Source organism: Marmota marmota, unplaced genomic scaffold, assembly GCF_001458135.2.
Source record: "Marmota marmota marmota unplaced genomic scaffold, marMar, whole genome shotgun sequence".
Classification (NCBI taxonomy): domain Eukaryota; kingdom Metazoa; phylum Chordata; class Mammalia; order Rodentia; family Sciuridae; genus Marmota; species Marmota marmota.
In genome coordinates this window covers 50,174,561-50,199,786 of record NW_026000005.1, presented here as the reverse complement: position 1 = coordinate 50,199,786, position 25,226 = coordinate 50,174,561, and the positions used below count along the sequence as shown (strand labels likewise).

Genomic DNA, 25,226 nt, shown 5'->3' with positions numbered 1-25,226 from the left:
GCAAGGACTTGCCCTGCGCAGGAGGCTCTGTAGAGGACAGGGGTGGGTGTGCTGTAAGGAACCCATGTGGCATAGGGGAGAATCTGGGCTCAGCTACACTTTGGGACAGGAGAAAGGGTGAGACCAGAGGGGCCAGGAACAGCCCGGGAAGCAGGATGACGTTCAGCACCGTGGAGTCCCAGGGTACTTGCCCAGGTGTGTGAATTTCTGCAAGAACAGGAAGGTTCTCCTTCTGCACTTCCACAGTGAGCAGGGAGAGCTGAGGACGCGGTGGAGGCAGAGCCAGGGGGCTCTGTGAGGAGGGAGGCCCTCTTGGGTCAAAGCTGCACAGAGCGAGGCGGCTGTGCGGGGGCCTGGAGGGGGCTGCCCAGGACTCAAGTGGTCCAAGGCCCTGCCACAACCAGGGCCACCAGGGTCAGAACCAGACACAGCAGGTCTCAGCTCTCACCTTTCCCTGATGACCCAGGTGCCAATGTCCAGAGGCTGCATTTCCCAGGCCCCTTCCCCGATCCCACCCCAAAGTCCTATCAAGCACTCCGTAATACTCACCACCCAAGCTGGACGCGCTCAGTGCCTTGGGAACGCACAGGTTCCTGTGCCAGTCAGGGCGGCTCTCCAGAGAACCAGAACCAGTGGGGGTGGGGAAGAGAACCGCCAGGAGATAGGGGTGAGGGGTGTGTGTGTGTGTGTGTGTGTGTGTGTGTGTGGAGTGTGTATGAGAGAGAGAGAGAGAGAGAGAGAGAGAGAGAGACGACCATGGGCCATCTGCCAGCTCAAAGCCAGTGGCATAGTCTGTGGCCTGAGAGCCAGGAGCCTGCGGTGGGTGAGACTGCATCCCAGCTCAGACAGCCGGGCTCCGGTGGGCCTTCCTCCACCTTTGGGTCCTCTGCAGGGCTCCAGGGACCAGATGATGCCACCCTCAGTGGGACCAGATGATGCCACCCTCAGTGGGGAGGGCCGTCCAGGTCCCCCAGTCCACTGGTTCAAATGCTGACCTATTCCAGAAGCACTCTTACAGATGTACCCAGAAATAGTGTTCAACCAGATAGCTAGGCATCGCATGGTCCCCTCAAAGTGACAAGTAAAATTAACTATCTCAGTTTTTGAGTAGTAAAAAAAAAAAACACCATAAGTAAAAATCACTTGGAACCCGTCACACAAGATTAACCATCATTAACTTTCAGGTGTTATCTTTCCAGAAGTTTCTTCATGCATGAATGTGAACTGCTTTCTTGTAACACACTGTTCCCACTGGTCACTGACTGTAACATCCTGTGATGGGATCTGAGTCGGGAAAAGGGGAGGAAGTGCCAAGGAGGAGCATGGGTTTCCACTCTGGAGACTGAGAGCCCCATGTCAGGGAGTCCTCATGCAGTGGGTCAGCCGGGGCATAGGACAGGGGGCAGCTCCCCCAGCTGTGAGGCCTGTTGCCAGAGCAGAGCAAGGGGACCGTGGAGTTGGGGTGAGCCTGGGCTGGGGGGTGTGCTCCTGGGGAGGGAGCGCCACCGGGTTCCCATAGCCCCTGGGATCATCTAACCAGGAGGCTCCTCTGGAAAAAACCAAACACCTTCACAAAGAGAATTGAGCAGATACACGTAGGGCCGAGCCATCTCTCAGCTCTGTTTTGTGTGTGTGTGTGTGCAAAAGAATAGCATTCTGAGTCCTGAAAGATACAAAGAGCTGTGAATCTCTGGTGCTGATAGAAATGGATGAGCAAAGAAGCAAAACTACATTCTGAAGGCAGGTTCAGAAATAGTTCTGAGATGCTTGGGTGTGTTTTCGAGTTCAGTTGCACCGGCTAGCATATTATTTTAGTTCATTTTTATTTTAAACTCTTGTCTCTGGCCATGAAGGCTGATTTCCACTTCTAAACCTAGAGAAGTGGAAGATCATCCTTTCAGTGGGAAATAATCAGTGCTTCGGAGGCACCAGTGGGCCCCAGCCCCACCCCAGACACAGACCCTGCAGGGAGAAGCAGGTGCGCTGGAAGCTGCTATGGGGTCAGTTTGACACCTGAACTTGTGAGCTAACCGACATATGCCAAAATGCATGCCTGAACTTTTCATATGTGAAGGGCGCTGCCTTGTCTGAACTTTGCTGCACGCGATGTGCCATCGCAGGGGGAGTGTCAGCAGCCTGCTGCAGGTGCCCACTACTGGCAGTAGAAACCTTCCAGCCTGACCGCCATGCATCGGAGCCACTCTTCAGGCCAAGCAAAAAAGTCTCCTAGTGGTTCACATTGGGGAGGTGCCTCCGCGGGCTGTTGATTATCAGCCACTCGGCCCGTGGTATTCTACCATTCTGTCCGTCTGTTCTCCTAGTTTCACTAAAATGGATAGAATAAAATTCTTGGCAATGAAACCTCTTCTAGAAACATCCCTCCTCAATGCATCCCTGCATCCCTCAGCATATCTCAAAAGCATCCTGCCCACGGCACTAGTCTGTGCTGTAGAAAAACAGCTTTCATACAGCAGATGGGAACCTACTAAAAATGGACACTTTTAATAAACCCACTTTATAAATATACTCAGAGCAGCAGGCCTCCAGCAGTTTTTTTGTTACAAAGCAACCACTTTGTCCTGAGCAACTTAGTAACCCAGTGGCCGTAGAGAGAGAGCAGGGAGCTGCCTGAGAGGACTGGCTGCCCAGGAGTGTGGCCGAGGGTCACCACAGCACAGGAGACCCTCCCGCTGCTGAATGGGCTGCGGCGAGGTGTCCCAGAAGGCAGGAGCTGTGGAAATGGCTCAGTCTGCAGAAAGAGAAGGTCAGGTGCTGCAGACCCCAGCTGACAGTGTGCTGGTGGGCGAGGCAGAGGACAGACACCACGCAGGCCCGGCCCAGAGACAGGCCCCGGTATTGAGAACCAGCCTGCCCCGTTCGTTCACTGTGCGCTCAGCCAGCGAGCCTGGGAAGGGATGGAGAGTGTGGTGATGGAGCATGGCGCCACTCGGGGACCAGGTGTAAGGAACTGGCATGTATTAGTCACTATGGTCTGAACATCTGTGTCCCCCCAAATTCATGTGTTGGAATCCTAATTCCCATTGTGAGGTGTTAGGAGAGGGGGCTCCTGGGAGGTGATCAGGCCATGAGGGAGGAGGTCATGTGGTTAGTGCCCTTATAAAAGAGGCCCGGAGAGCTGTCCTGCCCCTTCCTCCACATGAGGACGCAGCCAGAGGCCCCACCTGTGAAGCAGGGAGTGGCCCTCTCCAGACACCAGATCTGCTGGTGCCTTCATCGTGGACTGCTGCAGTCCGGCTGCGGCAGAATAACCGGGGGGTGACGAATAACTTGTGTACGTTGATACAGCAGGAGTAGGAGCCATTTATTGCAGGACAGGAGCAGTATTTATACATTCCACACAGCTTATCTAATTAACATAAACTAGATACAGCAGTCAACCAATCAGGAATCTCCACATTTAATGGCTCGCTTTTGTTACTTCTCAAACCACTCCCTCTGGCATTTTGCCAGGCACCATCCAGACTTGTTTACGAACTCTAACAATCCCCTGGCAAAATGCCAGGTGTTATTTTGACTTGTTTACAGACTCTAACAGTGGACCTCCCTCCAGGACTGTGAGCAAGGAAGTTCTGTTGGTTATCAGCCAACAGCAGCCCAAGCTGACGGGCACATAGGGCAAAACCAGCAGGACCGTCTTGAAGCAGGACGGATCTGTCCATGGTGAGTGCGTGGAAGGTCAGGAGGACTCTGTCCACTCCCAGACTCCTGGTGTGATGGAAATGTCCAGAAGCAGGCGTGACCGTGGGCTGCCTTCACAGTCTCAGGCCCAGGATAACCTGACCATGGCTCCACTGGGGACCACTGAACCAGTACTGTCCCTTCGCTGGGAGCCTGACTAAGGAGAATGTGCCCCGAGAAGGCAGTGAGGAGGGAGAGCAACCCAGAGGTCCTCGGGGAGCCAGGGTAAAGGAGCCGAGAGGTTTCGCCTCGAGCAGACTCTGGGCAGGAAGATCTGGGCAGTCCTGAGGCTCCAGGAATGAGCCTTGGGCTGGTAAGAGGCAATCGGTCATCTGTGGACCTCGCTCTGGCTGCACATTAGGATTGCCTGGATGGTTTTAAGAAGAAGAAAAAAAAACCCAGTGTCCATGTCCTGTGGAGAGTGGTCTTGCTGAATTGATCTGGGAACGTGCTGGGCATTGGGAGTTTTGTTTCTAAGCTCCCCACTGGGTTAAGATACGCCCCTAGTGGAGCAGGCTACTCCCCGTTGAGAAGAAGGGAGTGTCGGAACAAGGGCTGGCCATGGCCTCCACCCGAGCAAACAGGCCAGAGCGCAGAGGCCTGGCTGCACCAGGCGGCCTGGACAGGGAAGGCACCCCCGCATCTATGGGGAAATGTGTGTGATGGCACAGGAGCGCCCAGGGCCCAGGAACCAACTGGTTAGAGGTGACTCTGGCAGGCACCATGGGCAGAGGACCGTGGTGTGAGGCAGGCCCTGGAGGCGGAGCGGAAGGACACACTCCTGTGCCCCCCACCCCCAGCCAGTGCTCAGCAAGTGTGTGCAGTGAGCAGACAGGCTCAGACACATTTCCCTGAAACCAAGGCGAGGTCAGAAAGTCAGGAAACAAACCCCAAACAGAATGGCGGCGGCGTTCAGCCACACATGAGGAAATACCCCCCAAGGAAACACCGCGTTCCACCTCGTCGTCTGGCCAAACTTGTAAGTCCCTGCAGTGACACTGATATTAACAGATGTGGCATGTGTCTGAGCAAGCAAAGAGGAAGAGGGAGAGTCCTAGCTTAAAGGTGACGGTGAGGGGCTGAGTTTTTCCTCTGGATTTTAAATTTTATACGGCCTTGGGATGGTGTTCTTGTGCAGTTAATAAGCACTCTTTGCAAAATGTCTGACATGGTTGTACCTGAGCCAGCAGGAGGATGTGGGGGAGCTGCTGCAAGCTGGCCCCTAACTCTCTGGCTGTCCCTGGCTGGTGTCTACACAGAGGGCCCCCAGTGGCATGTGGACAGTTCTGAGTGAACAGAAGGCAGGAGTGTGTCTAGGCTCAGGTTCACAGCTGAGAAGGTGGACACACTGGGCTGGGGCACCCTCAGGACCCAGATCCACAAGCTTAATTCTTTGTCCATCTCCCCTGACGACTTCAGAGGTCCTCCCTCGCACACTCCCAGCTGGCCAGCGCTCCTGTGCTTCCCTGCCCCGTGACTGGTGACCGCCTGCCTGCTGGGCTCCTCGAACAGGGCTTCCCTCTGCTCGGAACAGTTTCTGGCCACTTGGCCCAACTGAGAACGGTGGGGGTAATGGCCAAGACGTTTCCATCAGAAAGGGCAGCACTGGGACAAAGTGACCCGTGTACTGATCTGTCTCTGTCCCAAGAAAAGATTCAAAGGGGAAAATGACTTTGGAATTGGGATGGTGGCTTCAAACCTCCTCATGGAGTCTTCTCTGCCGGCAACCGTCAAAACGGGCAACACATAACCTGTTTAAAACAGCAACCCAACAGAAACACGTGTGACAGGGAAAGCAGAGACTTCCACTGCTCTTTCTCCTCTGGTTGACGCACCTCGTGTAACTGCCAATTACGTCATCACCAATGGAAAGCTGAGCTGCGTTAAGTCCTGGGAATGTTTAGCATTCGCTATTCCAAACCGTCAGGATCAGAAGTTTCCAAAACAGGCCTGACGATGCTTATTTCCCTGGAGAACTTGGTAGTTATCATAGGAATGAAGTTGTACAGTTATGTTTTTATGAACATGCCTGACACGCCCGTTCCATGCAAGGCACTGTGCTGGTTCTACACAGAGCAGGAGACGTCCTCGGGACGGGTGGAGTTCCCACCAGGAGGGGTCTCAGCCCCGGAGAGCCGTGAGAACCTGCTCACAAGTGGCCAATGCGTCTCCACCAAGAAACAGGCGCCCAGAAGAAGGGAATTCTGGCCAGAGAGAAGGTGGGCACCCTCCTGTGCCTCTGCTCCAGCTCCCCACCCCACCAGGGTGGTGTCCCCGTGGCCAATCCTGCCGTACAGCCCTGCCTCATACCAGGTCCCAGCTTGAGGAGCGTGGCTCCAGGCCCTTCCAAGGCCCAGCGCCTCTGTCTGCTCCCTCTCTCTGCCTCGCCAGTCTGTCCCCCTCTTCTTTCCCTGCCCCCACTCATGTCCACCCACCCAGCCCACATGTGCTGAACCTCTTCCAGTCGTCCAAACAAAGCTCAAGTCCACGTGCGCCGTTGCCTCTGCTGGAAACGCTGTCCAGCCACACGCTCCCTTCCCTGAAGTCCTCCTCCTCCTCTTCCTCCTCTTCATCTATCCTTGATGGCCCAGCCTCCCCTCCTGTAGGGGCTCCCAGAGGCCAGCAGGGACCATATGAGTGTTGAAAACGAATGTCGACTACAGAGTGTTCAGATCCATGGGTCCTTAGTGAGCACTAGAGAGAGAAGGGAGACGGGAGGAGACGGGACGAGAGAGAGCCAGGTAATAAATAACGCCCTGGGACACCCACCCCAGAGACTTCGCTTCTCGGTCTGTGATCCGTCTCCACCAGGTTCCTCCTTGCCCAATGCTGCTGTGTCTGCTTCCCAGGCAGGTTTGGCTTTCCAGACTATGTCCTGGCAGCCTCGAGTGGCTGACCCCAAGCTTGTGTCCTAGGTGGGTTTCAGGGGGCCCTGGAAGGTGGCTAGTGGCCTCACAGGTTTGAGCCCCTGGTATTTCTGGGCCCAGTTCTTCAGGGCAGGTGGCTTCCCACCAGCCTCAGCACCCTGCATGTCGTATAAGCTGGGGTCCAGGGTCCTGTGAGCCCCAGACGTACCCTGGACCTCCACTGTGTAGCCCTTGGGCTCTCCCATTTCGAATGTCTCCCTGTCCTCCCTAAAAGTTCCAGGAAAGCCAGAGCATGTCCATACCTGCAGCCTGGTAATACCTGTTGGATAGACCAATGGGCCCCTCAGCCAAGCAGAGCTGAGCTACCTGGGTCAGAGGTTGGTCAGAGTCCAGGGCGCTCAGCACAGATGGGTATCAGGGACACAGAAACTGTGAAGGCCAGCTGGACACTGACCATGCCATGGGGCAGGTGTTTGATGAAGGCGGACCACAGGGAGCCATTGGAGGTATCTGGGCTGGCCCCTCCCTTGACCAGAGCTGTGTTTGCTTCAGAGATAGCTGACAGAATCTAGTGTGAATTGGGGTGGGAATCACATTCCCCAGGGAGCAGGCACCACAAGCTCTGGATTGGAACCCACTCCAGGAAGCCCAAGGCCATTCCTTCGCACGTGGCCCACCATGGCCACACCTGTCCAGCTAACAGTCGGTGTGTGCTCAGTTCAATGCCACTGGCCCGAAGCCATGCTGGCCTCCTTAGCAGGTGGGAGGTGGCGATGAACCCGGTGGTCCCTCCATTGACAGTTGTGTCTTCTTCTAATGTGTTAGGAAACTCTAACCAAGGTGCCAGACCCTTTCCCGGTGTCTGGCTTCACTCCCCATGATGCCTTCAGGGTTTGTCCTGTTACAGTGTGTCAGTGCCTCCGTCCTTCCACGGGAGTGTCCGCTCTGTTGTATGGACATTCCACATTTACCCATTTCTCTAAGGATGGGACATGTACGCTGCGGTTCTCCTCTAAGCCAACAACTGTTCTTCCAATGCCCATTGCAGACAGGTAGAGGTGCAAGACCCCGGGGCTGTTGAGGCCTCGCTGCGCCCAGGGCCCTCTGTCTGGTGGGAATGGAAGGTGATCACAGGAAGGACACAGATGGGTGGGCAAGGCCCGGCCAGTGTGCAGATGGGGAAGCTGGCCCCGGGGGCCAGGCAGCCATGGAAGAGGATGGCTGGGGGAGAGAAGTCCTGCCAAGTCCAAGGTCATCAGAAAGCCTTCGAGGAGGGCAGCCTCCAGGCAGAGGGGCAGCAGGAGGAAGGAGCAGGAAGCAGAAAAGAGCTGCCATTGCGCCTTCTCTGTGGCCTTCTGGGTGTGGCTGCAGCTTTGTCAGGTGGGAGGTGACTCGTGTGCAGGTGGCAGGAGCAGGCGGGACCTGGTCTGGGTGCCACTCCTGGGAGCGCTGGCTGGGCCTGCTGGAGGGCTTGGACTCTGTCCTGTGGGGACCAAGGCCCTGAGGAGCTCTCACAGGGGTGTCACTGTGGGGCTTCAAAGGAAGGAAGCCATCAGGTTGGATCTGCCCTCCCGACCCTCTGGCAGGACAGAGGGTGGCCCTGAGTGGCCTTCGGGAGCAAGGGGCCCAAGCAGAGGGGAGAGTTCCCCAGAAAGTGTAGGAGGCAGAGCAGGCGGGGTCTGCTGCCTGCTTGGCTACAGGATGAAGGAGAAGGGGAAAGCCAGGGTCCCCAGCAGGCGCTGCGCAGCCCAGGGCATGTGGGCGCACCGTGGGTGATCGGGGGCTGCACCCAGAACCTGACCCTGGAAGGGCTGTCGGGTGCCCTGAGCCGCGGTGCTCACAGCAGTCGGGTGGCACCGTCTCACGTTGCCGCATCCTCAGCTCCTCTAAAGGCGGGGAGTGCAGCGCGAAGCTCCTCACAGACATGGTAAAGACCAGCGTGTCCCTTTGCCCTTTCTGAGGGTGACGGTCAGGGAAACATGACTCCTGGGGTGGTACAGACGTTATCCTGTGGCTCTCCCAGCTGGGAGCTGATGGGCCTGGAGGCCCAGGGACAGAGACGAGTGGGAACCTGGGGCTAGGAGCAGAGCGCTGCCCATGCAGGTGGCGGTAGTTACCATCCCCCTCTCAGCACACTCAGCAGCAGGAGCCAAGGAGGGCGAGGCCAGGTGCTCTCTGCCCCGGCTGCAGAGGCCAGTAGGACCCGGCTCTAGGAAGGACGCTGGGCCCCTGGCAGCAGGTTGCTGCCCAGGACTGGTTTCCAGGTTCAGGTGAGCAAGAGGAAGGAGCAGTTCTTGTCCCTGTAGAAGCCCAGGACTGGTAAGTGACACAGTGGAGCGCAGGATGGGGACAGCTCCCAGCCAGGTTGTGGAAACTCTGGAAGGGATGGGGAAGGATTCCGCCTTCTGCCACGGAAGGCCCCAGGTCATTATAAGACAGGACCAAACCATGGGCTGTGTGCCCCTGGGAGACCCTGAGGAGGGAAAGCAGAACAGGCAGGGGACACCTCGCTGAGCCGGCCATCCATGCCCTGTTGGTGGACACAGCAATCCTTGCTCATGGTGGCCAGGAGCAGAGCCCCCTGGTGACCCAGCAGGACCGTCATGACAAACCACTGTCCGGCACCACCACATATGCACCTCTTACTAGCTGACCTTCAGCCTGCGGTTAACAAGGACGTTGTTCTGCTCTGAACAGGAAGAAGAGGAGGAGTGGAAGATGTCAAGGAGCGCCTTCCTCCCCTCCATGAAGGAAGGGAGTGACGTATACAAAGGTCAGTCTGGAGAGTGCTCCTGGCCACCGGGCACCCAAGGGCACAACCAAGAGAGGCAGCCAGCTGCAAGCCACCAGGGTTCCCTGTAGGTCACCCGTTCCTTCTGGTGGCTTAAAGGCATGTACTTGGTGGCTGAGTGAGACACACGTGGGACAAGAACATGTTCAGAACTTCTGTCCTATTTTTTGAGCCTTCATTCTTCAGCTGACTGTTCTCCTGCTTGGTGGAGGGAGGAGAAGTATTCCCTAGATTGTTTACATGGAGGAAATCCACACCACGGGCACACGGGATGCGGGGTCCTGTTAGAGCAGGGCCGTCCCTGAGTCCTCCCAACAGCTGTTCAACAGGATTCGCACGGCCAGAATCTGGCACGATCCGAGTATGAATTGGTCTTCCAGACCTTTCTATTTTAATTTGCTAGAACTCTGATCCAGTTCCTCTAGTGCTCCTCCACCCTGAGGATAAAGCCCAATGCAGAGTGACCTGTCAAAATGACCCTGGTCATTAGTACTATTGTGGAAATTCCTGAAAAATGCAATAAGAATCTTCCCAAACCTCAGTCCGTCACATGCTTCCTTCCCAATTCTGACTTATCTGGACAGCGCTGGTACTGCCACTGACATAGATCTATTTGTTTTAAAGTTGATTCAAGGTTTTCATCTCAGTAAAGTGTGTCTCATCCTGAGGGACAATGTCAACATAGTTTTAGGTTTCCCATGATAGCTTTATGAGATAACCATGTCCCTGTGCCACCTCAATCCTCTGACAGACCCCGAGTGCCAAGAAGGGCCCAGCATTTCACCCAATACCAACTGAGGTGGAGCCACAGGGCACTGTGACGTCCACAGGACATGGCACCTGCTCTCACAGGGAGGAAGGAGGTCAAAGAGAGTCAGCTAACGTTGACTGAGTGCCCAGACACATTGCTGTCCCTGTCGAGAGGCGGCAGGGAGGCCACCAGCCATCCAGGGCTGAGGCTCGTCAGCTCTTTAACCTGCAGCAGTGCAGAGCACGTGGCGGCTAGCACTCACGTTACCTCCTCACATGGCCACTCAGCCAACGCTGACAGGGCGGCTTCAACCTGTCAGTGTGAACCAGCCTGAGGTGGGAAGGTGACCCCGCACAGCTGCTGCAGTGTTGTGGCTGCAGCCGTGGATGGGCTGGGAGGTGGCGTGAGCAGGGCCATTGGTGTTGGTGAGGATGACGGCAGTGACATCCTGCAGGTCTGGCTAGCGAGGGCGCTGCAGGGTCACAGGCCTAGCTGAGGGCCCTCAGGTGTGTCAGTAACAAGAGCAACAATGTTATTAAAACGCTGCTTTGCACACGGCTGTCTTTGCCCCTGAGGACAGCCCCCCTTGGTGTCGCACTCTGGTGCAGGACCTCCCAGCCTTCCAGAGGGTCCCTCGTGGTGTGCTCTGCAGCCCTCCCCTGGGAGCTGCCGTGCAGTGTCGTCCTTGGCCTTGGCCTTCCCTTGACATTGGGGACATCCTGCTGCTGTCCCACTTTCTTGTCACTCCCTCATTTTGGGGAGCCCGTCCTCAGGAGGCCCAGAGGAGCTCCCCTGGGAGCTGCAGGGGCCCCTGTGTCTGCAGCTGCACTCACACTCAGGCTGTGGAAGGCCCAGCTCCCTTCTCCTACGTAACTTGGAGAAAACGAGGGCAAGAGGAAGACAGGTAGTGCACAGGCCTCCGCTCCCACTTGGGCAAGTCAGGAGGGAGCCTGGAAGCACACCTTGTGGACATTAGGAGGACCCAGGACCTGAGGACCGCGGAAGGCTCCTGGGGAGCTGGGTGCTCACCTGCTGCTGGGCCCCGCACTTCCTCCAGGTGCCTGGCTCTCCCCACTGCCAGGTCCTTGTACTCTGTCCCCACTGCCCTGCAGCCCATGTGAAAGGAGCCACCCGTGGGCAGCTCACCCTGCCTGGCTCTCCCTACCAGCCTTGAAGTTAGTGCCAGGGTCTATCCTGAGGCTTCCTGCAGCCGGGTGCTGAGTCCCTGGGACAGGACCTTCTACCTGCTCTGAGAGCAGCACCCGGCCATAGCAGCACTCAGCAAAGTCCCAGTTTAACAACTGGACTCATTCCACCTGTTCTTGAGTGAAAGAATGAACATGGGAATGAATGTCATAGACAGTGTGACCGAGGTAGACAGGCGGGACAGTGTTCTGATCGTCCTCTGCTACTCTGATTCTGTAACAATGTGCACACATCCCTTTGACAAAACGCAAAAATTAATTTGGGGAAAATCTAACATTCCCATGGGAAGCTCAGCCTTGCAACCTGCTAAGCCACACAGGAGAGCTCTCGAGCTGTCCCCGCCTTTTGTGTCATGTCTGTTTCCTCGAAGGCTGAGAAACCGAGCAGCGTCCCTCCAGAAGGGCCTGCAGTGCCCTCCGTGCTGGACGGTGCCAGGAATGTGCTATCTGCCAGGTCTTTGGTAACTTGAAGAAATCAAATCTCTTCATCTTAGAATTCTTTTCTTTACAATCAAAGGTTTTCCTTTTCAAATAAGACATTAGCATTTTAATCACTCAGATTAACCCCCCTGGGCCCCTCCTGGGCCACTCTCCCCTACGTGTGAACCAGCCCTGGCCTGCTTTTCACATTCTTGGGATAAAAGCCAGTTGGGGCAGTTGCTGCCCTTGAGGGTCATGCTCAGCTTCCTGCAATTATAAATGCCCATGAAATTCTTAAAGGGATTGAAAAGTGCCCTGTGCAAAAGTGTCATGAGAAAAGCAAAGTTTTGGTGGAAAACTCAACCCGTTGAGACCATCAAGGGGGAAATAGGAAAAGCCTGTGCGCGGTGCTTCATTTTAAAACATCTCTGCAACTCGGGCCAGAGAATGTGTTACTTGCAACTGTTTGTACATAAATAACCAAGCCGTGCTCCCTTTCTGATATGTATTCTGCGCTCCTTTTATTGTTGGATCGGTCGTTCCCAGATTTTAGTGTATCCAATGAAAAAGAAAAGCAGCTCCCTGTAAATTACAAAGCCATTTTGCTTTAAAATACCTTAATGTGACAGGTGGGTTTTGCTGTTGGTGAAGACTTAGCAATCCTCCAGGGGAACCTGCTTGAAAAAGCTATTACTAGGAAATGGCGCATTCCAACACATTGAAGCCTTTCCTAGTGTTTTTGAGGGGAAAGGTTATGATCTTCAACCCATAAAGGAAGCATCTGTTATTCCTACAGTTTAAAGCATTCCGTAGTTTAAGCTCATGTACGTTTCAGAAAATGCACTAATGGCAGCACCTGCCTTCAGATGAGGGCACCATCAGCCAGGGCAGCCATGGGGGATCTTGCAAGCTAACCGTAGTGCACATTCTGGGGGGATTCACGGTGAAGAAGAAGCTTCCCACCGTCACCTGCTTCTCTTTAACGACGCCAACAGAGTGTTGTGGACAATTTACACGTAACTTTTCTGACGGGTCTCTGGCTGGCTCGCAGGGAGGATTATTTACGAGAACAGAACTTGAGCCCAGGCCTCCAGCCATCTCCTGCAGGCCCACTCCCCTCCAGCCGCCCTTCCGGGTCCTCTCCCCTTTGGACTTCACACCTCAGTTCCAAGCTGGTCACCTCCCTGGTCTGGGTTACGGCCTCTTGAACTTCACCCTCCCCCTGCGGTCACCCTCAGAGGACTGCAGACCCATGGAGGCAGGACCCATCCCTCTCCCCACCCCAGCATTCTCATCTGCTTGTGCCCCTGTCACCCGGCCACCTCTCAGTGGCTTCTGTACGGGGAACTGCTGTGAAAATTCTACCCTCTGTGTGGTTTATTTCTTGTCTGTTCATTCCAAGGCCACACTAGGCATTCTATTCTAGAAGAAATCTGGGGCCTTTTAACAGCATCATTTTCAAAAATCCCACCCCTGCAACCTTGGGTCCCACAAGGCTCAGCCTCGCATCTGGGTGGCAGAGACGGCCATCAGCTGGCACCTCTCACAGCCCTGCCTGGCCCAGTTCCATCATTTTTCTTTTTGGTGGGAGGTAGGTAAGCAGAGCCTGCGAGGACCCTTCTGGACCTTGAGTGACCCAGACAGGCTCTGTTCCCGCCGTCCCCTGCTTCTCTGAGTGATATAGGTCATCCTTGTTTTCTCTTGGGTCACATTTCTCTGGATCCAACTCCTGAACCACCAGGGGAAGGCAAGAGGGAAGTTCAAAATGTGTGATTTCCAAAACATTCAAAAAGTAATTCAAAAAATATACTGTTGGTTAGGAGAAAGCAGCACTCGTGGGCTTGGCCTGTTTGCAAGTATCAGGGAAGGGTCAGTCACAGGGAGGGGTCAATCACAGGGAGGGGTCAACGGTGGGCAAGTGCAACAGCCACAACTCTCACACTTCAGTGAATAATAAAGTGATAGAACACATCACAGAAATAGAGCCTGTCATTGTCTGGTCCCACTGTGCATGCTGTTTTACTGGTCTGAGTCACGGGACGGGGTACCATCTGCCTGTTTCCCATTAGCAGTTCTCCTCTTTGTCAAGGTGTTACATTAGCGTGCCCGTAAGTCCGTCCTCTCTGGCCTGTTTTATTCACGCTCCCCCAACAAGAGGATGAAAGGGAGGCTTGTGTTGGTCCTAACAGCAGCTTCCTGAGGCCCGCGTGCTGACGTCCTCTCGTTCTCTCTCCCTTGCCCTTCTCGGTATAGACACGTGGATGAATAAAGATGAATCTCAGAATTTCCCTCAAGACTATGACGAAGAGCTGATCAAGAAGGAGAAACGGAAGGAAGTGGAGGCGGAGATCAGGGCGCAGGTACAGCACACCTGTCACCGCTCAGTGACTCGGCTTCTTGGCACTGCCTGCTCGTGACCACCCTTCAGATTAGAAGCAGTTTTTGAATTTCACCAAGAAAACCACCAGGCATGCAAGGTCACTGAGAAGTGGTGTTTCGTCTTCCCGCAGGTTGATGAGTTGATGCGACAGGAGCTAAAAAACTTAAAACTAGCAGTGAACAAGGAAATCGAGCTTCCGGTCAGAGCGGGAAAGAAAGGGAAGAAGGTGAGTGTGAGGATGTGGGGCAGCGGGGGGAGGTGGCTCGTTCAGTGACAGGATGGAGGCCCTGCCTGCACAGTGGGGCGCCAGGGTGGGCCACCTAGCAGACCAGGTGGCTGTCCCCAGGACCTCGAGGGCCAGCACGCCTTCCTTTGGTAAGCTCAGTGGGTCGGCCTCTTGGCCCTCTGAGGGGACTCATACACAGGCTCCACTCTGTCCTCTGACAGTAACTTCCTCGACCCCTCAGCAGGGGCAGCATCAGATGCCCAAGCCCCATGGGCAGGATGAGAACTACCAGAGGAACCAGAGCTCATGCCCGAGTGCCCCTGCCTCCTCTCCCCCTGGAGGTAGATCTTTAAAGATGGCCAGTGGCAACGACCAGGCTTGTGGGGGGTGGGGAGGTCAGAACAGAAGGAATCGGGTGAGTTGGCCCTTAAGTTTCCCCCACCCTGTCTCCCCTGGTATGGAGCAGCCACCTGGACTAGAATATCCAAAGTTCAGGTACTTGGTCCCCTGCTTCACCTTCAGAGATGGGGAGCAGAGGACAGACACGCAGCCTGCATTCGGCCCTTCAGGGGAGTTAGAGACAGTCCTGCCACCGGGGCCAGAATACCCAAGGCAGAAGGCCAAGATGTCACCCTGGGGCATGGGCATGAGCACGGCAGCTGAGCCTCTGACGCTTCCCCAGGGTCTGTGGCCGAGGGACAGACACAGTCCCTCTGGGGTTCTCCACACTCACGTCTGGCTTTCCCAGCCCAGGGGCCCGTGGCCCGGGATGACGCTCCTAGCCCATATTATCCTGGTTTCTCAGTTCAACTCTGAGGGCAACTGAGCTCCCCGCACACTGTGGCCCCATGAGGTCCTCACTCCCTAGTGAGGGCATCTGTTCCTACCCCTCAGCTCCATGCATGTCTCTCAGATCTGCAGACAAGGCTGTTTTAATGACTGGATGTGGAAATTCAACTGAACAAAACCAGACGTGAAACTGGACCCCCCTGGCTGGGATCAGCTTTCGCCTCTCACCAACCACCTCACTGCCTACCTCACCCCAGATCAGACCAGGCCCACTCGCTCTCCTGGCAGCCACCTTCTCATCTCCTGCAGGCTGGCTGCCCTCGCCATGAGGCCAGGGATTGTGCCGTCACAAAGGATATCAGGGTGCTCTAAGAGGTGGACTGTAATTGTGGAACCACAGAGCGTGGCATACCCAAAACTCCAGTCCAGGTGACCCAGGGGTGAACCCTGGGATGTGACGGACTGGGATTTAATTCCATAAGCCGGAAGTTCACTGGGCACTGTGTATTCCTCCGTGGGAAGACTACGAGCCACAGAAGAAACGAAGCAGGAGGAATCCGAGGGGCTGAATCTGTTGGTAGTCACCCAGCACTTTCCAGGGAGAGTGGCTTGACCAGAGTCTATCCAGAGTCCAGAGTCCCTCACTGTCTCCAACTCCCCTGAAGGGCCCGAGTGCAGGCTGCGCGTCTGTCTTCTGCTCCCCTGTCACCCTTCCTGGCACCCAGTGAATCCTCAGTGTGTCTTACTGAATAAACTATGTATTACATCTGGATCCTACGCAGATTGATTCCTGTAGACTAGGGGGCGTCTCGGGTGTCACTGTGGCCTCAGGAGCATCCCACCACCTCCTCTCCTGCCTGGAACTCAACTCCTGATGAGTGGCTGCACTGCCATGTCATTCTCTTAAGGAGGGCGAGTCCCCAGCCTGCTTCTCTCGACAATCATATTTCCCATCACAAATTAATCAGCTTTGATTGTGGTCTGTTCCACCCTCTGGTGATTTGGAGATCCGGAATCACACCCCGGGGGCAGAACGTCTTTTTATTTCATTCAGTTAGTGTCTATTGAGCACCGAGGCCGGGTGCACAGGGAATACGAAAGACAGCAAGACTGAGATCTGTCCTGCCAAAAGCAAGATTCTGGCTACAGGACAGCAATGTTCCTTGGGTGAGCTGTCCTCCGCCCTGACGTCCCGGGGTGAGGTCCTGCCTCTTGCAGGAGAGAGAGACCTCAAGTCCCCGACTTGTTTTAATCACAAAAACCTAAGGACACAGAAGTTCCTAGAGAAGCCTGGAGTTCCTGGCAGGTTTGGCTCTCCTCCTGAGGGCTTGGATATATAGATAAAACTTGTCACATTTAAACAAGGATAGGATCAGCAAAATGGCAGAAAAGGAGTCCATCCTCACTCCCCCAAGAAACACCGATTGATCAACCACCCACAGGCAGGTGGATCCTCATAGGAGCCTAGAATCCAGGTGAGAGGATGCAGCACCTGGGTGAGAGGATGCAGCACCTGGATGAGGTGCAGAAACGAGCAACACTTTGGAGAGAGTAAGAAGAAACATTTCATGTTGTCCAGGTCCTGTCCTTGCTCTTCCCAAGCCCACGGGTCACATCACGGAGGCCCACTTGGCCTGCGGGGCCTCCCTGTGGGGTGGGTGAGAGGGGAGCTCCTGACGCCACCACAGATTTGTGCACCTGGACCCAGCACTGCAGGCCGACCCACAGGCCTAGCCCAGGAAAGATCCAGAGTGTATCACTACAGAAAATCACCAGCTCACCAAGGAGAGCAGCAAGAGGGAACCACAAAAGAAACAGAAAACAGTTAAAGCAATAGCAAGTCCTTATCTGTCAATAACGTAAGTGCATATGGATTAAACTCACTGATCAAAAAATACAGAGGGACTGAAAGTCTGTTTTGAAACAAGAACCAGCTGTGTGCTGCCCACAGATGGCTCCTTTTAGACTCAAGGACACGTAGAGGCTGTGTGTGGAAGGCTGGGGAGGACCTCATGCGAGTCCCCACCAAAAGCAAGAAGAGGCTTCACTTCTGCAGAGCAGACCCTGAGTCAAAAGCAGCCACAGAGACCAGAGAGGTCGGTTCTCTAGAAGACGTGGCAGTTAACGCCATCCTACGTCAAAGCGCACGAATGTGTGAAGCAAGCGCTGACCTCCTAAGGTCAGCCTGCAATGGAATAGCACTCTTGACAGATGAAGAGGATTGATAGGATGGAGAGCTGGCGATTGGCTTCCAGGGTTAACAGTGGGGCGTCTTGGAAGGCAAGGGGGCAGCAAAGGGCCCCTGAGGGACCGTGCCCGCCGTGTCCTCGTGGAAATGTAGTGCACTTGACTGTGGGTGTTGACGACCTGGCCGGGATCCTGTGAGGCAGTTCTGCAAGACACGGCTGCTGCAGGAACCCGGGAAGGACCACGGGAGCCTTCTATGGGTGGCTCTGCTGTTACCTGGAAAGAAGATTCTGAAAAACCAGAGACAATGACAGAAGCGCAGCTGTGCGGTCATGACCATGAAGCTCCATGTTGTGATAGAGTTTGAAAGAAGCCAGTGTGTGGCACAATCCCACCTCCAAGAGCCTGTAGTGACTCAGCCAGGACAGAGGTGACGAAGATGTTGTGTATTTTGAAATGTGTGGAGGTTATATGTAAGAGCTCAATGCAAAATCAGACCAAGCAATAAAAAAGAGGGATTGGGGAACACACAGGAGGGGTGGAATGCAGAGCACCCAGGGGTACGATAGTACCTGGCATCTGTCATGTCTGGGAAACATGCTTGCTTGAGGGGACCTGGGCTAGAAGGTGACAAGAAAGGAAGCCCAGTGCTGGAGTGCCTTTGCACACAGTGCCTTGGAAGTCCAGCTCATCCTGTGGGCCGTGGGGAGCTTCAGAGGGATATTGTAAATAGAACTCTGAAGGGACCAGTACCACCGAGAGGCTGCACTGGGAGCCTGTCCCTCCAGGCTGTCACAAGGATCCCAAAGCCAGGTTCCTTGGGGACAGGAGCTGGACAATTGCCTGGCCCTGAGGGCTCCCAGGTTGGGCCGGTTGCTGACAGAGAGGTGATGGGGTATCGCCCTGGTCCATCTGGGCTGCTAGGACAAAGTGCCCCAGACCGGGTAATTGATAAAACAAGAGAAGTTTATTGCCATGAACTCTGGAGGCTGCAGACTCCATAGGGGAGGCTCTCGGCTTCTGAGATGGCCCTATTAGCTGTGTGTCTCTGTGGCAGAAGAGGTGACAGCTCTCTCTGTCCTCTTCCACTAGACACTAACCCTGATCATGAGGTTGGAGCCCTCTTAACCTGATTGTCTTCCAAAGGCCCTACCTTGCAGGACGGTCACCCCAGGGCCAGCTGGGGAACAAGCACTAGACCATGGCAGATTCAGAGACAAGCACAGCCCAGTTCTCTGCCTGTGCCCAGCTTATCTGTGCCAGAGCTCAGAGGACAGGACGGACCGCTGGGGCCGATTTGGAATTTGGCCCTGTGCAGGTTTCACAGCGAGACCCACCTTCTGTCCATAGGGACCACATCCGCGGGGCCACAGGGATTCCCCAGGCCACTCCCTCCCCTCTGGAAACAGGGCAGCCCTGCCATCAATGTAACGCGAGCACATCCCGAGCGCATCCTCCCCACCCACGACCCCAAGGAACCATCTGCTCAGCTGATCTCTGCTAAGTGGATGGTCACTTCCATTTCCTTACAGAAAAACAAAGGGAAGAAAGGGAAACGAGGGAAGAGGGGGAAGAAGGACAAGGACCTGACGGCCGACAGGTGAGGAGAACGGTGGCAGAGAGGGGGCCGGGAGCCCTGAGCAGCAGGAGGGCGCCCCTCTGTTCCTCGGCATTGTCGTGGAATGAGCAGATCTGGGGGAGCCTCCTGCAGATCCCAGGTTGGAAGGTGCACAGCACGAGGACGGCCCAGAGGCGGACCTGGGTGCCGTGGCATCAAGCTCACGTGGCGTTTTGAAGTGTTAAGATTCATGCGGGGGTGGGGGGTGTTCTTTAAAAATTGTTCAGGAAATAACAACCCGAGGAACCCCCGGAGGACACGCCAGGGTAGAGAGAGTCTCAGTCCTCCCCGGGCCTGGCCGCCCCTGCTGGGCTCCCTCCAGCTTGTTGCGGGGAGACCAAGGGGAGACGGAGTCTGCCAAAGAGGGTGCTCCATTCCTCGGGTTTTGCTGTTCCGATTCCTAGTGAAGGATGGCTTTAAATGCTGAGGTTTTAAAGCTGAAATGGCTCTCAAGTGCTACAGCATTGAAAATAAAGAGCACGAGGGGTCACATGTTAGGGAGGAAGTACCCTAATAGGAGGGTGTCGGGGACCTTCTGAAGGGATCCCTTGCCTGCTAGGTGTTTTGCTCACAGTGGACGTGGGGGGCTCTTTTTTGGGTGCCATACCCCACCTGCCTACAGCCACCACCACCCAGTTAACCCCTACAGGGGATGAGTGCACCATAACCAATCACTTCACCCCAAACGTCCTTGCACTTTCTCACACAAGCTTTTGGGGGACACCTCGTATCTAAACCATAACAACGCCTATGGTATGTGCCTAGAGTAAGTAAGAATTCAAGCTAAAACACTGCAGTGGGTATCTCGTTGATGTAGATTAGGTACCGCTACCCCCAATTCCATTACCTTTAGCCCTTTCCTAATTTTCAGCAGAGGGTGAGCTATTTTTAAATATGTTGAAGACTGGAGGTCACACGGGTCCCAACAGCACTGACCTTCCTGAGTCTCTTTTGTCCCTTGGATCACAGAACAGTGGGAGAACTGCTGGACAATAGCTTTATTTATAATTTATTTATAATAGAAAGACAGGTGGGGTGGAAGGAAAAGAAGAGGAAGCATCGTGGCCGCCCACACTGAACCATATTTGAGCTGACTATCGGAATTCCCACAAACCCCACCTGACATCGCTGGGGGTGGCGGCCGTTAAGTGGGACCCTGCGTCCATTTTTGTTGGGTGGCATGAATCACAGTGTGCTGGCTCTGTGCCAGGCCCCTCTTTGAGAAGTCATTTTGGCACCTTAAACACTGCAGAAATGTCCGCAGCCTGCTAGAAGCCGTTCCCCACGCAGCCTTACACTTCACCTTCCATGTAGGAGAGATCTCCAGCAGAGGCCTCGCTCCTCGTACTGATTTCTTTCAAACCATCATGCTGTCAGGTTAATAGGAAACACAAATTTCAGCAAGCGTTGATGATTTCCCACTGCAGGCAGGTGCTGACTGAATAGCACGTTGCTAGCATTGGGTGATTTCTAATTCACATTTGTGCTATCACGAAGACTGGTGGCCACCCGGCTGGCCTCAGCTACCCCGAGATATAATCCTTATTGATGGAAAACACCCGATACGCACAAGGATGAGTGAAAGCTCTATTTTTAAAGGCCTAATTTACCCCCCAAATTGTAGAAACACCTCAAAAGTCCATTCATTCGCATACATGCAGATGTACTTTGAATAGATGTGGTCCAAGTTCTTGGCTCATGTGCTGATTGACGGAAATACTGCTGACCCCCTGTGTGGGCTGCTGATGTAGATGCTCTGCTTTGTCCCCAGGACCATCGAGTCTCTGTTCAAGGAGCTGGTGGAGGAAGGCCTGCTGATCCAGGCTCGGAAAGTCAACCTCTCTGATTACATTGGTAAAGTGCCCCGAGAGCAACCCTGAGGTCCAACAGTGGGAAATATGTTTCATCTGAGTCTTTGTCCAAACAAACCCCGCCATGGTAGCCTTTGGCAGACGTTTGTCAGACTGAGTGATGGGAATAACCTAAGGGGGGTGCCGTGAACTGACCCCGGTCCAGTGCTGCCCCTGACATGGCAACAGCGGGACTTTGTATCCTGCCTGCCGAGCTCCTTGGCACGTTCTTTCTGGCATAACCTGAGGAGGAAATGAACTGTGTGTGCTTCCTGACCAAGCAGAATGCCCTGGGGCAGCCCGGTGCTTCCACAGTCCACACCCTCCCAGCAGGAATTCCACCCGAGGGAGCTTCCAGGGAGGACAGGGAGGTAGAGAAAAGGAGGAGGTGCGGACAGGGGCTATCACAGCCTTCAACTAATGGTTTTCTGTTGGTCTTTTATAACCTGGAAACACAAAGCTTAAGATGCCCCGTAACTTCACCATCCTAATGCCAACATTACCTTCTCCTGGAGAAAGTCCCTCCAGTGAGCGGGGGTGTTGTCCCATGTCACCACAGGGGCGTAGACTGCCGCCCAACATATACGTGCAGCTCAGTTTCCCCCGGGCCTGGTAATGTCCTCCACGACTGGGTGACTGCCCATCTCTTGGTGCTCCTGCGACCCTTCCCTCTAGATGTTTCCTGGCCTTTTCTGCCCGGCTCAGCCCGCAGTTCTTGGGACTCTGAGCCGCTTTGCAGGCTGTTCCTCTGCTGAGTTGCTTTGATGGTTTCCCCATCATTTGATTTAGGTTCACGTTTTTCACAGGAAAACTTTTGAAGATGCAGTGTCCTTCTCAGTGTTTCCCACTGGACACAGGATGCCACTCTGTCCCATCGCTGGTGACATCAAGTTGAACCACATGGTGAAAGTGCTGTCCCCAGACTTCTCCACTGGGAAGCTATCTTCCTCTTTGTAATTACAGAATAATATGGGGTGGTGCTTGGGGCTCTGGAGATGCCGACCCCAGCTGCCTCTCGCAAACACTTGTGGCATCCACTGGTGACTTTTGTCTGCGGCAGTCTCACTGTGATGGTGGTAAAGTGGGGTTCTTTTCCCACCACTCCTCCTACACTGAAAGAGACCATTCTTCTGTAAGAAAGTATGGAACCTTTCTGAATTGTGGTGGTGTCAGTGTAGACGCACGAAGTCTCTCCGTGATCAGCGTAGTGTAATCTGTGTCATTGTTCACTCTAATAGAGCAACTAGGTACCAAAAACCCTCAGGCCTCCCTTACTCCAAAACTAAATGACAAGATTTACTCTTAAGGGCTGGGGAGGTGGCTCAAGCGGTAGTGCGCTCACCTGGCATGCATGGGGCGCTGGGTTCGATCCTCAGCATCACATAAAAATAAAGATGTTGTGTCCACCGAAAACTAAAAATAAATAAATAAATATTTTTTTTAAAAAAAATATTTACTCTTGAGCCTCAAAGTACAAGCCTTGGGGACACTGAAGGACCTGAGAACAGCAGAGCCTCAAAGTAACCAGCCAGCACTCACTGAAAGGTGCCGTGGGCTGGGCAAGAACTGAACTGAAACAGAGAGGCGTGTCCATGGCAGATCAGTGCAAAGGGCCGGGGCCGAAGCAGTCCACACTGACAAACTCTGGGAGTGACCTCCGCTGTGCCCTTCTTAGACGGGGCTCCAAACCCAGGAACCTCTTGGGAGTAGAACCAAAACCGAGCAGAACAGGGAAAATAAAGATGAAACAGAAGAACAAAAGCATTGGGAGAGGGGACCGGAGGCAGAGGCTGACTTAGAACAGGCCCCGTGTTTCCACATACATGATCAGCAGGAGAGGAAGATCTGCAAAACTAGAAAAGCCATCCTGAGCCACATCTTCTAGAAAAACAGACAGTTAACTCACATAAATTTTAGCAACAGAAAACTTCAAGGTCAAAGTCCACATAAAATTATCCTAGGAAAAATGAGGAAAAATATCTCAGAAAGACATTGCCATAGAGCAGAAGCTAATAATATATATTAAAATTATAGAAGACATGTAAGAACAGCATGAAGTAGAATTAGAAAAACTCAGGAATGAGGTGGTAAAACTCAAGAAATAGTATTAATAAAGGAAAAAATATTTTAGGAAAAAACTGATTTAGATACAAGAGCTCATAAAGAACAATGCTTTAAGAGAGAGAAAAGGTAAAAGACATAAATTTTTAAGGTAAAATTAGAAATGAATAGAGATTTTTAAAAATTCAGAAGAACCTGTCAAATACTGAAAACAGACAAAGAAGGTCCAACATACAAAAATGTCCCTGAAGAAGAGCCAAAGGGGAGCGGCAGAACACTACGGAACCAAACTCATGAGGCTTTCTTTGAAAAGACGTGCAAGCCACATCAGGAAAGACACACTGCATCTGGGAGCAGGGACTCAGTTTCACCAACACCAAGCACATTCTCTAAAAGTGCCTTGGGAATCAGTGGCCCATAAGGGAAAGGAAATTAGAGCAATAGCAGCACTTTATATCAGAAGCAGATGAAGCCACATCTTTGAGATAGTCAAGCACAGTAAATAAGATTCGAGGATTTTGAACTCACCCAAACTCATGTTCACATACACAGGACACAAGCTCCTAACTAGGCAAGAACTCAGTGTATTTTGCCCATGTGCCCATCTTGAGGAATCTGCTAGGAAGGAGCTACCTCAGTGGAAACGGAGGAGAGAGATCTGACATCAGGGCTGGTGGCAACCTGCAGGGCATACTCACTTTTGAACCTGAGACCAAACAGGGCCACCAGGCAGAGTGTGAGTGCAGAGAGCCGTCTGCTCTGACAGTGGGTCACACAGCCACAGAAACCAGGGAGGAAGAGCTGGTACACACAAGGGCTTAGCGCCTTCAGTATCCTGGGCAGTACTGGTTGGCATGAGAGTGGGTGTCTATGGGGGTGGTGCAGCATGGGGTAGGCAACTGAGAAGTTGTGGGGCCTGCCACCCACCCCCATGTCTTGAAGACTGAGAGTGGGGTGTATGTGTCATGTAGAAGGAGTTGGGGAAACTGGAAATCCACATTGGTAAAGCACAGAGGCCCAATTCCCAGGAACTTATGGATACTTTTAAGATTCTAAGATTTTAAGATGAATACTTTTAAGGTAGGGCGACCATGATGAATACCAAGGTGCATGGCCTTCCCAGCTCTGTCCAGTCAAAACACCTAGAAAGAATGACCTCCTGGCTCTTGGTCCAGGCAGGACCAACCTGTAGCCACAAAAGCCCCTGGCCTTCGGGTTATGTTCTTAACACTCCATCTCCCACTGAAGAAGCCAGCACTTCTTGGAGAAATGGCCAGTGCCAGACAGGGCAGGGGACACAGAGAGGAGCCCGAGATACCTCCTGCCACATGGTGACGAAGCTGTCAGAGATGACCGGGTTCACGGCAGAAAACAGGTTGAAGAAACTCGTTTATGAAGAGACAAGCTGACAAAAGTTGAAGGAAACAGGAGACAAGTTGAGGGAACTCCTCAGGCCAAAGGGGGCCGTACTGAGCTCAGTGAGGATAAGAAATACGATGTATTGAAATCCATAAGACATATTTTTATTCAAAAATTCTTAACAACATTAAAAAAAACCCTAATTGTCATCTTCACAGAGTACGACCAGAGGCCAGTTTATTGTCTTACAAACTGGCAATTAGAAAGATCCAAGCATTTGCTCTGTATGTCCTCACCACCGGGTACCCCAGCAGCAGGTGAGGGGTGTCTTCCTTTTCAAAACCATTCCAGCTAACCGCCAAGGTCAAAGGGAGTCAGGGCATCGCTGTGCTGCTACCCCGGGAGTCCAAGCATGGGAGGCTGCTAAGCTCTGCGGAGGGCAACCCCCTGACGTCCTCCCACATGAACCCGCAGCCTCCTCTGGGGTGGAACCCAGTCTGACGGGCCTGCAGACCCAGCTGCCATTCTGCTGGGGCTGTCATGGTGGGAAAGCCTCTGATCCTGGGACAGCCCCAGCTGAACCTCTCTGTCTTTGGTGGCTTTTGGCTTTTGTTCCTTAAGCAGAGCTCAGTGTCCTTCACGCCACGCCCTCGGGTCTGGAGAAGGACTTGAAGTCTGGACACTCCTTTGCTCATTGGTCACTGGCTTCCCTGATGTCTTTCTGATTTTGGAACAGAGCAGTTCGTGCCTGGAGCTTCCTTCGCCAGCCAGGCCGGACAGACTTCCCACGTAAGGGGAACTGGAACCAAATAATTGCAGGCACCTCTCCTCAGTCCGATGCCCTAATTTTGATTGGACTTCTTGGTTTCTCTGTGACACCGGCACACAGAGGCGCAGCCTGGCTGGTTCTGGAGCAACCTGTTCTCTACAGAGCTGCGTGATCAGAGCCCTACATGGTGTCAGGAGGGCAGCCTACAGGCTGTGCCTCCAGGCAGGACAGACAGGCAGACCTGGGCTTTTCCA

At 53.8% G+C, this 25,226-nt stretch overlaps 1 protein-coding gene across 12 annotated transcripts in view; it reads left to right on the top strand.

Moving 5' to 3' along the window:
• The window catches only part of Iqca1 (IQ motif containing with AAA domain 1), a 126,485-nt gene that overhangs the window by 63,860 nt on the left and 37,399 nt on the right, over positions 1–25,226 (top strand). For 9 of the 12 annotated variants that reach the window (XM_048808792.1, XM_048808791.1, XM_048808790.1 and 6 more), the window contains 5 exons: positions 9,264–9,339; positions 13,987–14,093; positions 14,244–14,339; positions 18,848–18,915; positions 20,705–20,787. In XM_048808792.1, the coding sequence (XP_048664749.1) occupies positions 9,264–9,339; positions 13,987–14,093; positions 14,244–14,339; positions 18,848–18,915; positions 20,705–20,787 (430 nt within the window). The remainder of the gene's footprint in view (positions 1–9,263; positions 9,340–13,986; positions 14,094–14,243; positions 14,340–18,847; positions 18,916–20,704; positions 20,788–25,226) is intronic. The other 3 variants (XM_048808797.1, XM_048808796.1, XM_048808795.1) reach the window with 2 other exon arrangements.